General features: G+C 53.6%; 6 protein-coding genes across 6 annotated transcripts; 2 read left to right on the top strand and 4 right to left on the bottom strand.

Annotated features, from left to right (window-relative positions):
* Positions 1 to 829: 829 nt before the first annotated feature.
* On the top strand, positions 830 to 2,771 carry J4E87_001361 (uncharacterized protein; the record flags this gene model as incomplete). The annotated part of the gene is made up of 4 exons (XM_049373006.1): positions 830 to 1,392; positions 1,539 to 1,820; positions 1,878 to 2,107; positions 2,155 to 2,771. 4 exons carry the CDS (start codon positions 830 to 832, stop codon positions 2,769 to 2,771), a joined length of 1,692 nt encoding a protein of 563 aa, XP_049237664.1.
* A 413-nt stretch (positions 2,772 to 3,184) lies between these two features.
* J4E87_001360 (uncharacterized protein) lies at positions 3,185 to 3,729 on the bottom strand (the record flags this gene model as incomplete). Its single annotated transcript, XM_049373005.1, has 2 exons — positions 3,185 to 3,623; positions 3,725 to 3,729. 2 exons carry the CDS (start codon positions 3,727 to 3,729, stop codon positions 3,185 to 3,187), a joined length of 444 nt encoding a protein of 147 aa, XP_049237663.1.
* A 330-nt stretch (positions 3,730 to 4,059) lies between these two features.
* J4E87_001359 (uncharacterized protein) lies at positions 4,060 to 7,797 on the bottom strand (the record flags this gene model as incomplete). Its single annotated transcript, XM_049373004.1, has 10 exons — positions 4,060 to 4,780; positions 4,845 to 4,915; positions 4,978 to 5,552; positions 5,613 to 6,002; positions 6,196 to 6,528; positions 6,579 to 6,957; positions 7,010 to 7,072; positions 7,119 to 7,559; positions 7,625 to 7,701; positions 7,770 to 7,797. The coding sequence occupies 10 exons, from the start codon at positions 7,795 to 7,797 to the stop codon at positions 4,060 to 4,062; spliced, it is 3,078 nt and encodes a 1,025-aa protein (XP_049237662.1).
* Positions 7,798 to 9,079: 1,282 nt separating this feature from the next.
* On the bottom strand, positions 9,080 to 10,500 carry J4E87_001358 (uncharacterized protein; the record flags this gene model as incomplete). The annotated part of the gene is made up of 2 exons (XM_049373003.1): positions 9,080 to 9,546; positions 9,609 to 10,500. The coding sequence occupies 2 exons, from the start codon at positions 10,498 to 10,500 to the stop codon at positions 9,080 to 9,082; spliced, it is 1,359 nt and encodes a 452-aa protein (XP_049237661.1).
* A 3,908-nt stretch (positions 10,501 to 14,408) lies between these two features.
* J4E87_001357 (uncharacterized protein) lies at positions 14,409 to 15,315 on the top strand (the record flags this gene model as incomplete). The annotated part of the gene is made up of 3 exons (XM_049373002.1): positions 14,409 to 14,585; positions 14,721 to 14,781; positions 14,837 to 15,315. The coding sequence occupies 3 exons, from the start codon at positions 14,409 to 14,411 to the stop codon at positions 15,313 to 15,315; spliced, it is 717 nt and encodes a 238-aa protein (XP_049237660.1).
* Positions 15,316 to 15,900: 585 nt separating this feature from the next.
* On the bottom strand, positions 15,901 to 16,668 carry J4E87_001356 (uncharacterized protein; the record flags this gene model as incomplete). The annotated part of the gene is made up of 2 exons (XM_049373001.1): positions 15,901 to 15,974; positions 16,041 to 16,668. The coding sequence occupies 2 exons, from the start codon at positions 16,666 to 16,668 to the stop codon at positions 15,901 to 15,903; spliced, it is 702 nt and encodes a 233-aa protein (XP_049237659.1).
* Between the last annotated feature and the right edge of the window lie 1,156 nt (positions 16,669 to 17,824).

The following is a 17,824-nucleotide window of genomic DNA, read 5'->3' as shown; positions in this document are numbered from 1 at the left end:
GTGTTTCGCGTGAATCAAGGGCCAGTGGCAATGCACGCAGGCGGTGGGACCCCTCGCGCGAAGCGAGCTAGCGCGACTGCCTCATCGGCAGCGGATCACTGGGCAACTTCTGAATCGAAACCTGCCAGCCAGCACCTTGTGCCCCTCACCGATATTCCCTCAAAGCGCTCAACGTACCCAGACCAAAGTCGCAGATATTCCATCTCGCTCCCTTGTACGCCCCCAAAGTCGTCGACAGCCTCTACGCGCACGGATCCGCCATGCTGCTAAGGGTGCAAGGGTCGGATGAGCCCACGTCACGTGACGGGGATTACGGTTGGCGTGTCGGTCCACCTGGGCAATGGGTTCCATTTCGCGTTCCGCCCGCTAGAGCGTGAGGAGTAAAATCGAGTCCTGGCAGCTCGGTCACTCCCACAGCATTGTCCCGGTCCAGCTCCCCAGACGCCCGCTCCAAGCCATATCATGTTCCTGTCGCACCTCGGCATTCTTTTCCAGTCGTCCATCCATTCCCTTGCCGCGCTCTGAAGCTCGTGGAGCTTTTGGCCCGCTGTCTCCGCACCTGCAGCGTCACCGTTGCGCTCCAGCAGACACTACTGTCGCCGACGAGAGCGTCGTCCTTGCGCGATAGCGACGCCTCTGCCATTGACTTGCATCGCTTCCGTCACGTCACGGTCCACTACCGCGTCCTTCTAGTCCTCCCTCCCGCCTTTGACCTCGTTCGGCCGGCCATCCTCCCAAGCGCATCCAACACCACCCAGCTCGCCAGCATCGCTCTCGCTCATACACTGCTCAGCTATTGCATTTGCCGATAGCGACAGCTACAGGAACAATGTCGCCGCGACGGTCATCGCGGGCTCGCACCACCCAGCCCCCACCCAGCGTCGCAACGCACAGCAACTCCTCATCCTCCGTCTCATCAGCGCGTACCGATCGTGCATCCAGAGTCAATCCCAAACAGACATCGCCGCCAAAGTCGTCGACCCCACACTCGCTCTCTTCGGAAGAGCCCGAAGAACCGCCTCACGGCGTGCAGCCCGAGCCGCCTCTGACACGCCGACGAACACGCGAGCACGACAATGACGAGGACGAGTCGGCGAAGCTCGACGATGAGCTCGAAGATGACATCGCAGAGGAGGATGAGGTTACCAGATGCGTGTGTGGCTACCAGGAGTACCCGGGCCCGCCATCTGACACTCCCAAGTCCATGTCTGCTCTCGCGGACCCAGATGTGCAAGCCGATGAACTTGGCGGACTGTTCATTCAGTGCGACGTCTGCAAGGTCTGGCAACACGGAGGCTGTGTAGGCATCATGGACGAAGCTGCCAGCCCAGACGAGTACTTCTGCGAGGAGTGCAGGAAAGACCTCCACAAGGTTACATCCAGTCCCAAAGGGTACGTGCTTGTCTTTATCGTCGTTCTCATTTGAGCTCTGTACCCCGCTACGGGTTTCTCTGTCTTTGGTCTCAAGCCCTAGATTTCCTCCATCGCGCGACCACTACCTTACTATCTATGGAGAGCTAACGAGGTTGCCATTCTAGTCAAAAGTACTCTCGATACCTCCCCGTCTACGATCAACAACACAGCAAGAACCGCAAATCTTCTGTTTCCAAGGAATCAGACGGACACCCAGGCAAGGACAAGGATCGCAACAATAGGGCGAGTGTAGATTCCTTTGGCAAGCGTCGTTCGACCATGAACAGTCGAGCCGCCTACGACGAAGACGAGGTGCTCCGCAAGGTACTCGAAGAAAGCAAGCATGAGGGCGGTACAGCCTCAGAGAACGGCAATCGAAAGAAGCGGAGTCGCGACGACAGCGAAGAGTGAGTCTTGCTTGCTGCTCCACGTGCCGCTAGGGACATCTAGCTGACAATCTGCAGGACAAAGCCAGAGATCAAACGACAGCGGACCGGCTCTCGCTCCCCTAGCAATTCGCCAGTGATAGAATCGGAAGACGATAGTACAAAGGCATCTGCTCCTAAGCAAAAACCTCGCGGAGCTGCGGCAAAGAGCCAACGCGAAAAAGAACAGCGCGAGAAGGAGCGCGAAAGTCACCGAAACGAAGCCGCGAATCGACGAAAAGGTCGTGCAGAACGAAGAAAGGGAGACGGTATGAATTGTGCTTAGTGGAGTAAGGCTTTGGCTGACAGTCGCTAGATACAGAGGAACCCGAGCCCACACCTGCCCCTACCATCGAAGAGCCCGTTATGGCCCCAATAGCGACCGAAGCTACAATCCCCGATACCCCCGTCGCAGAACCTAAGCCTGCGCCTGCCCCACGGAGAGGTGGACGTCCACCACAAAAGGCTCGTGGTCGACTTGGGCGGAATCAGTACTCAAGAGACACCATGCCCGCGACCAACGGCACTTCACCCAAGAACGACATCGCACAGTCTCCGCAAACGAACATGACAAACGGAGCGAGCAATGGGCATGACAGCAGCGATGGCACAGCCGGACAAAAACCTACCAAGACAAAGAATTGGCGGCTGCAAAAACTTTCCTGGAACGATATACGAAGGCCAGCCGGAGCTATGCAAAGCTACATAGCTCAACGACAGGTCGAGATGGCTACAGGGGAGAAACATGGAAGCCTCGCTCCGGCAGTCCAACCAGCAAACGGCGAGCCGGCCCAAGAGCAGCAGAAGGACGAGGATACAGACCTGGCGAAGTTCAAGAACTTGAGCACTACCCAGATGATGGACTTCTTGAGTCGGGATCTGGTGCATTGGCAGCAGATGATCACTGAGCCAACGGATAAGTCGCCAAAGTGACACGAGGATTGCACAGCTCTTGATCTCGGCGGCGGCGTACAGCTCACTCTATTTTCTTTTACAAACACGGCGCATTCATCACATGTTGCATGAGCCCAATGGGTATGGCATACCAGCGGCATTTTCTTTATACATTGGCGTTTTCATCGGTTATTTACGGATACCCTCCACTTGGCTTTCGACGCCGGACTACCTCCTGGCGCACTCTCCTTTCACATGACTTCGACGCTATTTGTATCGAAGCTTTTCTTATGTAGTATATATACTCCGGGTGTAACGAACCACGACTAGGCTAGAGCAATGCTCCCGTCGTCGCATCCTAATGTATACGAAGACGAGATTCTCAAACCTCAGTCCCTGTGTCTTCTGCACTATTGAACATCTCGTGATTAAGTGTCCTATCCTACTCTACTCTAATCCGAACTACCCAGCTTAATCTCCAGTACGCCCATGACGGGATTCGCCTTCAACAACTCCAATATCGCCGGGAAGTTCTCATCCGTCACAACAGTGTACTCGGGCCAGATCTTTCCATCCCGTGTCTTGGTATCCCAGTGTATCCTGAACTCTTGGATCGTCTCTTTGGGGCCGTCGGCGGCCTTGTGCTTCGCCATGACTGTGGTTTCATCGTTAGCGATAAGTCCCAAGCTGTCTGTCTGGTATGGTGTGTTCGGCTTCGACGTACATTCGGCGCAGTTGGGACTCGATGAGATTGTAGAAGTGATCTGCGCGTTGAGCGACTTCAGCGTGATCTTGGAGGATGTGTCGAGCAGGAGGAATTCATGGCGGTTCGAGGGCGGGATCGTGAAGAGGAGGGGGAGAGACATGTTGCTGTTGTTGAGTTCTTTGTGTCTGGTATGTCTGTTGGTTGGTATGTATACGATATTTCGTTCAAATTGCGTGTGTGCAGTGTAGAGTGATCTTGGAAGCTTCGACGAGGCGTTAGCTATTACAACATGACTGCGCTTTGCAGGTTTCCCAGGCTTGGTGATACATTGGTTTCCAGGGTACGTCATCGGGCCAGGGTCGCGCTGGACGCGTTGCGCGTGGCTGACAGGGGTGTGTGTGTGCCCCGCTCTTCATCGAATTTCTCGTAGTGGGCCAAATGGATCTAATGCGAACTATTGTAATCCTGCAGGAAACAGGGAAGACACGTTGCTCTGAATGAGCGTAATTATGTGAAAGAATGTCTTTGCTACGATGAGCTATGCAAGCACTCTCTTGGGAACCGCAGTCTACGGATCACGAACGATAATGCAAGTACTTCCATCCTCCATGCGAAATCTATCTACAGCCCCTTAATCTTCTCCTCTAACGCGCGTTTGACAGCTAAAGTCCTGTTAGCAGAATCCCGAACATCAATCAGCCCGAGCGATGATTTACCGTTGCAGCTCTCATTAGCATCGCCAAACAACATCTTCGTATTCTCCATGAAGAACATCGGATTTGGTACATCGGCGTATCCACTCGCCATACCCCTCTTCATAATAACAACCTGCTTGCTCTTCCACGCGTGGAGCACCGGCATACCCGCAATCGCACTACCAGGTTCCAGCGCGATGGGATTAACGGTGTCATTTGCGCCGATAACAAGTGTGACATCTGTCTCCGGGAAGTCGTCGTTGATCTCATCCATCTCGAGGACAATGTCATAGGGAACGGATGCTTCAGCGAGGAGCACGTTGCACTGTCCTGGCATGCGGCCTGCGACTGGGTGAATGGCAAAGCGCACGTTTATGCCTTTCGCACGCAGGCTTTTGACAAAGTCAGCAAGCGCGTATTGTGCTTTAGACACGGCCATGCCGTAGCCGACAACGATGATGACGTTTTCTGCGTTGACGAGAGCTTCGGCTGTTTCTTCGGATGTGGTCTTCGTTATCTCGCCTTCGACCTTGGTCTGGGACTGAACTGTGGGGGCTATGCCACCGAAGAGGACGTTGGTGAGCGAGCGGTTCATGGCAACGCACATGATGTAGCTAAGAATTGAGCCTGATACACCGATCAGGGCGCTGCAGAGGTAGGGGTACGAAGTCAGTATATTTCTCACATGCTCTTCGTACAGCCAGAACTCACCCGACGCTTGTTAAAAGAGGATTATCCAGCATGAAACCCTCGGCTACTAAGGCGAACCCGGAATATGCGTTCTGCAGAGGTAGAGGTAAGAGGTCAGTATGTCTCACTTGCACTTCCTACAGTCAAGACTTACCAGAGCGGTGATGACGACTGGCATATCTGCTCCGCCAATGGCGGCTGTGGTTGTGTAGCCTTTGACAAAGGACAGAGCTGCGTTCCCAACGAGACACGCTGCGCCGATAAGAGGTGCGCCTGGTGCGTAGGTTAAGAAGGCACCCATGGTTGCTACGTTCGCCCCGAGCAACGTGCTGTTGATGAGATGCCGGCCAGGTAGCGCCAGAGGTTTCGAGCTCATCTTTGCGGCTAGCTTGAGGAAGGCAACGATCGATCCGGTGAAAGTGACACCACCGATGAGAACACCAAGGTAGGCGGAAACCATGTGAAGAGTTGAGATATCACCAGAGTGGCCTAGGACGCTACCGATACTCGTGAGTACAGCAGCGAGACCGACGACCGAATGCAGTGCCGCGACCGTCTGGGGCAGCGAGGTAGGCGTGATCCTCCGTCCGATCATTAGTCCAGCAACAGTACCCACCGTAGCGAGACCGGCGAACTGGGTGAGAACATCAGAAGAAAAGCCGACGGCAGCCAGAGATGCGAGAAAACCTGAGAAAACACCAAGTATACCCAAAAAATTACCGCGACGAGCTGCATAGTGGTACGAAGTCAGTAAACGTCACACATGCACTTCGTACAGTCGTGACTTACCTGTTGTCTGCGACGCAAGTCCTGACAACGAGGTCACGCAGAGAACACTACTGACAAGGTAGCCTGCTTGAACCAGACCTGCCATGCCAGTTGAAGCTGCTGCGATGAAACCGCCACCAAACAGAGCTGCGGGTACTGCATAAAGCCAGGGATACTCTTTGGGATCAGTAGGTCGTCTGAACATATCAAGCATACGCTTAGATATAACGAAACCACCCGAGATGTTAACGAAGGCCAATAGAACCGACAAGGCCCCGAGGGTTTGCGGAATGGTCTCGGGAAGATAGCCGCCACCCATAGCGTACAGGCCACCAACTCCGATGATACCAGAGATGGCGTTCGTTACGCTCATAAGCGGAGAGTGCAAGGCAGGTGCAACGCCCCAGACCACTATAAGTTATTAGCATGAACAGTAAGATATCTCAGAACAGCCAAAGCGTAGTTCGAGGGATACATACTAGTAAGAAGTTAGCAAAATATTTTGAAAGCTATTCGTGGCGGCGACTTTACCCTCGGTATCCGATCAGACTGGACAGCGCGAAAAAGAAAACATTATTCATGAACAGTGGGCCCGTGAATTTACCTAGAGTTAGTGCAGCAGTCATGCCAGCCGTCACGCTAGCTACCTGTCGCGACTGGGTCTGCCACGGTGTCAGGGCAACAGCGTTGGCGACTTGGTCGGCAGGCGAAGGTGCGGGCTTAGCTTGAACTGGTGGAGGGGCCGGACGTGGAGCTGGTGGAAGGACCTTGCCATTGTAGGTGACAATTGCGCCGCGGGTAACTTCGTCAGTGAGGTCGACATCGTAGTACTTCTCCTTTTTGTCCTTTGGGGTCAGTGATAGCAGGAACTTGGTAACGTTATTGGAATATAAAGTTGACGACTGGGTGGGTAGACGGGATGGAAGATCGGTGTATCCTGCATTTGCGGTCAGTATTGGATCATCTCAGGACATCATCGAAATATACCTATAACGGATACTCCTTTGTAGTCCACCAATTTTCCCGGCTCCGTAGCTTCACAGTTACCACCAGCTTCGGCCGCTAGGTCCACGATTACAGAGCCGGGTTTCATCGCGCCGAGCATGGCCTTCGTGATTAACTTCGGTGCAGGCTTGCCTGGGATCAGGGCAGTGGTAATCACAATATCAACTTCTCGGCACTGGTCGTAGAAGAGTTTCATCTCGGCCTCGATGAACTCTTTAGACATGACTTTGGCATAGCCGCCAGCTCCGGAGCCGTCCTCGGCGATATCGACTTCAATGAATTCCGCACCTAGAGATTGGACCTGCTCACGTGCTGCAGATCTAGTATCGAAACCACGAACAATGGCACCCATACGTCGAGCCTGGCGCCGAGGTTAGTGAGACTGCGTGGATCTGGGCAAGTACCGCACTTACTGTAGCAATCGCGCTGAGTCCTGCGACCCCGGCACCGATTACGAGGACCTTGCAAGGAGGGATCTAGCAACGTTTAGCAGGGGTCTGAAGTGGATAAAGTGACGATCACCTTTCCAGCAGCGGTCACTTGGCCAGTCAAGAAGCGACCAAAGGTATTGGAAGCTTCCAGGACGGCTTTGTAACCAGCAATGTTCGCCATTGACGACAGTGCATCGAAAACTTGCGCTCGTGAGATACGTGGGATCATGTCCATTGCGAATGCAGTGGCCTTGCGGGAAGCAATTCGATCAACGGTCGGCTTGTTCTGCATCGGGTATAGCATTGAGATGACGGTGGCGCCCTCTCGGATGGCATCCACTTCGCTGTCTTTTCCATCGATGCTAAGAGCCCGGACCTTGAGCAGGATATCACTCTCTGAGAAGACATTCCTGCGGTCGACCGTCTGCGCGCCAGCTTGCTCAAACGCTTCATCCGTAAACTGCGCAGCACTGCCAGCTCCACGCTCGATGAGAATGCGCGAGAAGCCTTTCTTAAGTAAGAGTTTCACGTTCTGCAAAATAAGGTTATCAAGTAAGTATATGTCTCAAAAACAGCGAATGCGAGAGGAGACTATACCTGTGGCGTAATCGCGACCCTTCGTTCGCCAGGATAGCTTTCCTTGGGTACTCCAATAGTGAGGTTGGAATAAGGGCCTGCAGTGAACGGCGGGGTGCTAGGTAGCTCCTCGTCGTGCGGATCCGATGCCTGCCCGGATGCATACCGTGCGACAGCGGTAACTTGCGAGACATGGTGCTGCAGGGAAAGCGCGGGCGGGTGCGGGCGGCTAAGTCCCCGAAGGCTTGTTGTAGTCAAAGTATGTTTTGGAGAACGATCACCACGTCCCAGCAGAGGTGTTGCTTTCAGACCAGAGGTGACAGCACACTGCTTCAGAGTAGCAAGTAAGCTGCCCCGCTGCGGGCGGAGGGCAAGCGCCCTACGGCCAGCGAGACAGTTCAGAGAAGGACTCATGCTGTCTCGAATGAAAACGAGCAAAGGGTGAAGCTGGGAACCCGCATCTGTTGGCGATTTCCAAAGTTGTTCCGAAAGAAGGCACGGCTAGCAGCTGAACGAAGGCCAGAATGCAGTGTGAGTGAGCACCACAAGTGCCACGATTTGCGAGACATGGTGGTACAATAAGGCGGTACCTTTGGGCCGCGTTTCCCTTTCTCGTGTTTGTGTTCTGCCGAATTAAACACGACCGCGCAGCGCTTCCCCGCACTCCTCCACTCTGCCCTGCATGAACCCAGCCCAGGATGCACGAGTCCACGAGACATATTGTAATGCACTTCTCTCCTCTTCATGCGTCTGCGACTGTTTCAAAGCGAAAAATGGTGCGTCTTGGTTGCTTGACAATAAAGTTTACAATTCAGAACGTTACGGATCTTTGTTCAGAACGTTGTCTTCTCACGGAAGATGGGTGAAGGTTCCCCGCTCGTGCCAGGCGATCACGCGCTGTGGGGCACAGTCCCGACCGTTTGGTCTATCTTCCGTTCGAAGCGCGCTTGGTATCTTTGGTTCCGTCCACCAACGCATCCTGTTAGCACCTCGTTCAAGAAAACAAAAAACATAACACCCTGAAGCTTACTTTGACTTCAGATCACTCACTTTACGTGTGTGCATCTCGATGTAAGCTGCAGACCTGTTCAGGCGAGCAACGTGTACACGTGGAGCGGTCTTCGAATTCACGGAGTTGACTGTTCGAGTTCCACTGTCGAAATTGTCGTACGATCGAGTGGGATCTTTTGAGCAAGCCTAGTAGATGAGTGGGTTCAATCGGGACGGTACTGAAATGGGCAGAAGAAGGCAAGTTCAAAGAGCACATATTGTTACATTACAACTACCAAGATGCTAAAATCATACTAAGGAGTGACTATGCGACGAGCTAATGCTCAATGTAAAGCCAAAGAGTTATTTACAGAAACGAAGAAGAGTATTAGTCATGATATCCACCGTCAACCATCACCATCTCGAATTTTGGTGCGCCCATGCGATGCAGACATAAGTCGTTGTTGTCGAAAGAGCAGCGAGCGTTTACTCGTCGCGCTTGTTCTTGAAGTAAGACCAGCCACCCCAGTTGAAGCTGGCGTTGACATCGACGTCCCAGGTGAAGGACTTCTGGCAGCCCCACTTGGAGGTACCACCGACGCTGATGTCGAGGTTGGCCTGGGTGGCAAGGAACTTCTTGGTGAAGAGACGGCAGTGGGTACCGAAACCCTTGCCGTCCTTCTCGAGGTAAGCAGCCTGGAACTGGACGCAGCCACCCTTGTTCATGCCGAACATGGAGAGCCATGCGCCAATGATGCCGTGCTTGCGGTTGACCTCGTTCTGCTTCTGAGCGTAGGCAGCGCAGAGAGAAGGATCGAAAGGACCGGGGAAAGTAGTCTGACCCATGCAGTAGGGCTGCTGGTTGTGGAGCTTGTGGCCGCAAGATTGGGGCTTGCTGCAAGAAGGAGGAGTGGGAGGGTTATAGGTACCCTTGTTGTAACCGTTGGAACCGACTAGAGGTAGAGGGACGAAGTCAGTATATGTCTCACATGCATTTCGGACAGCCAGAACTTACCTATCACGACCTCGAATCCATCCTGGCCCTGGCCGACGTTGGTAGCAGACTCCTTCTTGACATCCTGTCCCCAAAGAGTGCACTTGAAGCGAGTGACAGAGTCGGGCTTGTCGCAAGAGCACTGGCGCGGGTTCCACTTGGGGTCACGCTCGATGTACATGTTGAAACCAGTGCAGGTGGAGGTAGAGTCGCACTTGGCGGCGCAAGCAGCAGTGTCGTAGCTGGTAAGCTCGTAGTATCCGAGGTAACCGCTGCCCTCAACGGAAGCGCTGAGGTCGACGAAAGAGGAGGTGTAGCCAGATGGCGACTTAGCACTAGTAGCCATCTTGTGGTAGACCTCGTTGTTCTTGAAAGCATCGGCAGTGTCGGGGGTGGTAGGTGGGCCGTAGGCGTTGGGCTGAGCAGCACATGGGTCATCGGGGTTGATGAATCCGCAGTAGGTGCCGACCTCGATCTGAGTAGCACAAGCGGGATCGGCAGTGAACGCGAAGGTGTTGGTCCAGCTGACCGGGGTGCACGAAGATGGTGCGAGGTTGGTAGAGGACGGGTTGCCCTCAGGTGCGGCGGTGGGGGCAGGAGCAGGAGCCTTGGTAGGAGCGGGAGCAGGAGGGTTGTTCTGCTGGTTCCAGTTCCACCAGAAGGTAGGGTCGCGTGCCTCAAGCTGGGCACCAACGGTCCTCTTTGCCTGCTGAGCAGTGGCAGCGCCGGTAGCAGCGGCGGCGGCAACGTCCTGAGCCTTGGCCTGGTTGTAGGCCTGCTCACTGACGACGCCTGCCTTGGGGCCCTGAGCGAGGTTGTTGGCCATGGAATCGAATTGGTTGACATCGAATGCCTGAGGAGCAGGAGAAGCGGCCACGAGGGCAGCAGCCCCGAGGAAGAGAGAGTAACGCATATCGAAGGATCGAATAGAAGAGTAGCGAAAGTAGTGTAGGAGATTGTAGTAGTGAAGGACCGATGCTGATGAGCTGATGATGAGTTACTGCCCAGTGTGCCAGAGGGTCTTATATACACAAGAGGCACATAGTCATGCCCCGTCGACCTCGGTGGTTGACTACTGATTTGAGATCGATGTCATGGGTGGAGACGAAAACATGGCCGGTAAGTTCGACCTGTCTTCCTGAAAGAGTTGGCGGCAGTGCCTGGAAACAATAGTCCACCAAACTTTAGCCTAGCTCCGGGTGAACTGTCGTGGTCGCCAACGCCAGGAACGTGCAGCACGCATGCAGGTACCGAGGCCGCCACCAATGAGAGCCCAATGGCAGGCTGAGTCTGGACCTGATAGATGTAAGTCTTATCAGCTCAGCTCGTCGTGAAATGACGAGGTCAAAGGCTTTGCTGTACCTCCCAAGGCCAAGGTGTTGCGATGCGATGCTATACAAGTCTTTGGACGATACTACAGCAAAGATCGACACACCAGAAATGATGCCGCTGCAGGTATCGACGACCCGAGGCTTTGCATCACGGTCAAAGCGAATCGCTAAGCGAAAGCTTAGTTTATTTTTGATCCCGACGTCGTCCCGAAGTGTTCTAAAGGCCCACTTATCCGGTTAGCTTAGAGACTACTGTTGGACATATCAATAGTCCGCCTCCAGGGAAGCAGACTTGCGCGCGCAGAAGTCCCGATCAGCTCATCAGGGGTAGACTGTATGTGTGAACGTTTCAGCGGTGTTGATCTTTTCAGCCTTGCCTAAAGCGACTTCTGTGTTCGTTTCGTCGTTTACACCCGTTGGAGGATCCTCCGCGATGGATTTCCTCAGATCTTGTGCTAAGCATTGGTACTTGCATCGATTTGCACATGGATGGCACATTGCGAGTAAAGACGCGATCGCTCCGTGATTGCTGAGATGCCACCATTACTATGCTCCTCTGTCCCCGCGGCGATGCGAGGCACGTGAGCGCAGTCGGAATCTGAGTTTCTTCGGCCAGGAGCTAGATTGCTGAGCTAGCCATCTTCATTCTCTGGAGATGTGACGATGTGGATGCTCGCGTAAAGATGCTGTCGATGGACGTCGCAGAGGTCATGCAGGGAGTCGCTGCGTACCGTGGGACTCTCAGGGGCCCGAATCCCCTACCCTCACTTGGCTGGTGCCCGGCAGATCTCGCGTACCCGCTCGTACACCGGTGTATACCTAGGTACGCTGCTCGGCCATCTTTCTGGGCCGAAGACCGGTTCTGGCGGTATATGGCGAGTAACCTCATACTGTATCCCTTGTCGTCTTCGCAGTCTGGTGTTGCGGCCTTGCTGTTCGTCTGCTTGATCAACACTCGTGATGGCGTTCGTACGTCTCAACACTATCGATAGTTGCTAGACGGGAGATGTTCCCAGGGTCACCCCACGATGCACTGCTGTGCGCTGGCGGGATAATCGACGATCTAGCACAACTGTTGCTAATCCTGTGGTGATGGACTCCAGGAGACAAGGAAAATCCGGTGTGGATCGCTCCGGAACACACGGAGTGGAGACTGCCTAAACGGCTCGGTCGATCTCGCTAGCGCCCTAAGGTTTGGCTAGGCCCTGGCATTGCTCAGCCTCACCACGCTTCTACTCCTACCGCGATTGAGCGTCAACGGCTGCCCTGTCACCATCTCTCAACTAAGTCCGTCTGTGTTCCTCAGCTGTCTTGCCAATGCTCTGGCCCCTCAGTGTCGTCTGTGGCTTGACGTCAGGCATGTCCCGCCATCTTGGCTTGCGCCTCCGCCACGACTTTGTCATCGAATATGTCGGATTAATCGCGGGGTACCAAACACATGCTCACAAATAACTCAGCGACTCATGCTGTAGGTCAGCTCACTTGTTCAGCTGAACTAGGCTTCTGCAGAGTCTGAATCAAAAACGCCACCGCAAATAGACCAACTCACTCTCGGTATCGCGAATGCGAAACGTAAACAAGCCGAGCGCATGAGCCACTTAGGCCTCCTGAGCCACACCTCGGCCGGAGGCATCTCTATACGGTGTCGCTGCCGAGATCCGCCTAGCCCACTGATGACGGCGAAGGGGTTTCCTTCGGACTTAACAAACCGTAGCGGCCATTGCTCAGCGCAACAGCGAGGATGTACTCCCTCTTCCATGCGTAATGATCGACGCCCCGGAGCGCATTGTCCTCGTCTGTTTGGTAGATGAGATCGCAGGATCTGGGTCTTGGGTACATCCCAAAAAAACATAAGCGCTCACATATTGGGAGCTTTTCTCGGGTTCCAGAGCTGGGCTGCGAACGGTCGCTTCGTCGTCTCGTTCATCTCGTCTCAATACATGCGTAGGGGCTTGTTGCAATTTCCGACTTCGATCGAGTATGGCAAAGACAAAGCTTACCAACTAGGTAGTTGTGGAGTACACTACTATAACGATCCTCTCAGCTTGCGCCTTTGGTGTTCCATGGAGACAACCTACTTGTTGTCTGACCTTGAAAAGCTGGCATGTGGATGCATGACAGTGTTCGCATACAGGGCCGACCGTTCTCTTGATCACTCCGGGCACTTTTGTATCTCCTGGTGTGGCAAACCTTCTTGCCATGATCTATGAAGAGCGAACTGCAAGCGACTGCAGAGCTTCGTGGACGATCCAGACCTCCAACATGTCTTTCTGTTCTGTGCGGATGAGCCAAATGATCAGCACGGCGTGGAGTTGTCTTCGCGAAACTCTACCAAACACATGAGCTGAACAGAACGGCAGCATCAACAAGTCTTGTGATTCCGTATATTGCATTATCCGGAGGCGAGAACGTTGCCCGAACCGAGATTTGAGGCGAACAGAACCCCCCGACGGATCGATTAATGTACATTCATATGCGAGGAAATTGAGACAAGTCAAAACGAGTGGAGATGGTTTTACTCTACTTGTCTATACATTCCTTCTTGAAGACGCAAGCTTAGATCACCGTATGGCTGATGATCCCGGGTAAACCCTGCATATTGATCGGAAGAGACGAGCGAGGATTTACCAGATCGCATATTACCCAATTAAGCGACCCGTTTACCGAGCAAACATATTGCGCGTTAAATTACGGAGTACCAGTCGAGACCAAGCTCTGTAAGCACAATACCCCAGGAATTCGGGACCTGGATATGGCTATACTATCCGAGCTCGTCGGTTTGGCTGCCGGTCACGCATCACCTGATCTTCAACTCCACCCCAGGTACGGCGATATTGCCTCACCGATGCTGGAGACTATTTTAAGCGCGTCAATCCGCGGCAGAGCACTATCATGCAAGTCCAGAGCCTCGCTGCACACAACATGGCAATTAAAGATACACCCAAGCTTTTCGTATTCTCACTATAATGCTTTTTTGTCCTCTTGGATCATGGTGCCACGCCACCACCGAAAGGCCGCCGAGTGCAACAGACCTCTGACTACAACGCAGATCACTGCCTATGTAACTTGCTGGCCTCCATTCATCTTCAGTGGCTCTTGGTCATAGGCTCGTATTCCTCATATCGTCAAGGTCCCGATTTCGGCGGTACCAGGTCACTCAATCTAAGGAGCATCTCAACCACCCTGGCTCAGTGTTTAGATACCGTTGTCTTAATACCGAATTACTCCTCCCGAAGCTAAATTTGGGAGCTGGACTAGCTGTTTCCAGGCCACATTGTCTCCAGACTACGGCAACAACCATGTCGGAACATATTCGAGGCCGCATAGCGAGGCTCTGCACGGCATGATGGTCTAAACCCGCGAAAAGATGCGGTGTATAAAGCAAGTCTTCATGCCTTCTTGTTGAAACCCATCTCAGATCAACGACCTCCATTAACAACACTCACTTCAACGCCCATTATCAACGGTCTTTGTCTCCGCACAAGCAAACATGCACGCCAGAATTGCTGCTCTCCTCCTCCCGGTCCTCGCCGCGGCCAACCCTCTGCCCCAGACTACTTCTGAGGATGCTCCTCCCGCAGAGCAGATCACTATCGTTGACACGTCATACTCTGGTAACGGATGTCCTCAAGGCTCCGTGTCCACCAGTACCTCGACGGACAAGACTGTGAGTATCATCCCAACACTTCCATACTGGGCTTAGGGGACGGATGTAGTCTTACTTCCGCGATCCATGGCACTACATACCCCCAAAGGACTGGAGAGTCGACATGGTAAGGAAATCAGCTCACACTACAACCAGGTCATCACTTATGGATTCGATCAATTCCAGACCTACATCGGTCCCGGCACTGTACCAGCAGGTAGGATTGAACCTACATTCCTCAAGGGGGAAAAATACTAAAAATCCTCCCCCAGACCGCAGCAAGAACTGCCAGCTCCACCTGAACTTGAAGTACCCCGGCGGCTTCCAGTACGCCGTCGTAGACGCCACCTACCACGGCTGGGCGCGTCTCGACGAAGGCGTAACCGGCAGCTTCATCACGACCTATTACTTCTCGCAAGACGCCGGCAAGACGCAAACCACGCGCATGTCAGCCGTAGGCGGCGGCGCCCTCCTGACCGGCCAAGTCTACACCAAGCAAGACAGCGTTGAGACCACCGCCACCATCTGGTCGCCCTGTGGCCAGAACGGCATCCTCAACATCAACAACAGAATCTCACTTACGAACAAGAAGTCTGATCAGGCGGGTGAGATGAGCAACGATGATGCTACTGTTGCTTTCACCCAGCAGCTTCATGTTGCGTGGAGGAAGTGCACACCGACTGGATCGGGTGGCGGAAGTGGTAGTGTTATTGGCATTGGAAACCCTAGCGCGGACATCGACTTTGAGTAGAGATTATTGGAGTGAGAGATAAGGTAGTGGATAGTGGAGTAGATGTGGTCAAGGAAGGACCATGATGAGTTTGGACTTGTAAATAGTCGGTTGCGGTGTTTCTGTTTAGTCACGAATGTCAAAGTTGCTGCTCTCTGAATAGGCCACCCGGTGACGTGATTGAGAGGACTTATGTCTGCCCCTTCATATTGTAGTGGTCGCAGAAGTATGAGAGCGCTCGTGCTGCAGATACTTCTTTCTTCGAGAGGACCTGATTGGATGGGCGCACATGGATTTTGGAAATTTGGAAGTATGAGAGATTGATTATGGTGCCTCCTTTACCTCCAATTGAGGCATGCATACACAGCTAATGATACCATGCATCTAAAACGAAGAAAGATAGCAACGTTTCCCTCATCGAGCCTGTGAAACTCTGCAGCCCGATTGACACTAAGCTCAGACCTCAGTCACACCAACCTCGTAGTCTCGCGATATGGCCGTTCCATATGCAACCAAAACAGTTGCTTCCCCATAAATCATCACGATCCCCAGAAGAACCCCACTAGTCGTACAAGATGCCACCCAACATAAGACCGAAACGTAGCACTACCGCGAGATGCGCCGATCCTGAATGGAACGCAGAACGTCGAGCCAACCACCATCGTCAACATCGCCGTCCCCTATGTATGCGACAAGAAAGTATCAGGAAACTGAAGAAAATCAATAGGTTGCCACTAGATACTTACCATTGTATGCAGCCATGTTTGACGAAGATCCACCCCCATTAACCACGATTGGGTTGCTATCGACAACATGCACTGCCAAGCCGTTGCCTGCAGACGTGACTGGTGGGTCGGTAGCAGAGCTACGAATCCGGATGAGCGTGATCCGTATCCGATAGGTACCAGCCTGGCGAATGACGAGCTCGGGAAAGCGCATGTAGCCTACGCCATGAGGGTCGGCCATGTCCATAGAGGCAATCGATCCGTCTGCTTCATCGTCGTTGAAAGGATGAATAGAATCGAAGACACGCCCCGTGAGCAGCGCATTGAGAGCATTTGTGTCCACAGATGCTGGGGTGTTTGGACCAGGTACCAGGGCGGCGACAGCAACCAGATTAGTCGAGTCCGCAACAGCTTCATCTGTGTCCGCGTTGGTGGTTCGTAATCGCACGACGATGGATCCAGGCAAAGTCTGACCAACCCGAGCAGTTCGTGGTGGCTGCACCACGATGTCCATGGCGTACCGGATCTCTTCCGGAGACAGGGAATGCTGGTCTGATCTTGATCTTCCTGAAGTGCGGGCGTTTCCGGAGTGATGTCTTGAACGAACGGACCTGCTTCCTAGCGCCCTTGGTCTTGCGACGTCGGCCATCGAGGATGTGGCGTTGGCTAGCTGATGATCAGTCTCGCCGTTGAGTAATCCTGCGATACGAGCGGAGCGTCTTAGTGACGCGTGGCTGCGGCTGTTTCCGACGGTAGTGTGTCGCGAAGTAGTTCTGGAGTTGGATGCTGATGGAGGGTTTGACGTATCTCGCCGAGAAGATGCGCCGCGGGTGGGATGTTGGTTTCTACCTCGTCCACGTCGTGGGCCCCTTCGCATCTGAAGAAGGCTGAACCTGTTTCTCTTAGTAAAGTTTCATTAAAGACTGTGAGTCAGACAGATGATAGCTCTGCTGCTATGTTGTGGAGTGCTGTCTTTTGTTGTTGAGGCGGCCGGGAAATGATGTGGGAAAAGCAAGGAAAGTAACAAATTGTTGGTGTCCAAGCTGACTGAAAAGACTGTGAAGAGACTCCAACATATGACGAGGCCTTATATCAACGATAGGCGATGTTGGATAGTAAAGATATAGGAAATGAAGTCAAGCCACGAGTCAGACCTCTCATCTAAACTCGCTTGGTGAACATGGGGCCGCCCCTCCATTAGGATGACGATGGATCGTTCGGTGCAGTTGAACCCAATACTAGGGCCCTTTAATCTCATAGCCGCCTAGCAGAGAGCAAGAGTGCAGCAGCAAGCGATATTTCGACGGATATAGGCAGAGGTTGAGGTTTGGAAGTCGCTCGCCAGCCCGCTTAGGCCCCCGGTACTGCCCCACATCCCGGCGGCCCTCCAGTGGAGAGACTGCCCTTTGCGCCTGCCTCTGCGCTGTTAATGCAGCGATGCGGCTAAAAGGCGGGCAGCTATCCATGCGCGGAGTTCGGAGAGACGCGTACAACAGCGGACAACGGACGGCCAGAGAAGGAAAAGACAGCGCGGAGTGTGTGGTAGAGATGCAGCAGATGGTGTTGCAGGGAAATTGACGAATGTGATGCGTCACAGGAACCCGGCCGGCCATGTGGCAACAGGGATGTAGGATAAGGACAGGATGAACGAGCAACCAAGCGAAATGAACTGCTCACCTTCTGCCCTGTCACTCCCGCCCGCCTGTTCCTGAGCGTGTGCGGGATATTATTCCGCCGTTGACTTGTGGCGTGTCACGATGACGCTGCACTTCTTCGCTGTGCGAGTCGTGCCTGACGTGACTTGA

The sequence above is a fragment of the Alternaria ethzedia genome (assembly GCF_023757985.1).
Source record: "Alternaria ethzedia strain BMP 0044 chromosome Unknown scaffold_2, whole genome shotgun sequence".
NCBI lineage: Eukaryota > Fungi > Ascomycota > Dothideomycetes > Pleosporales > Pleosporaceae > Alternaria > Alternaria ethzedia.
The sequence above is the reverse complement of the archived record's forward strand: the minus strand, read 5'-3'. Positions and strand labels throughout refer to the sequence as shown.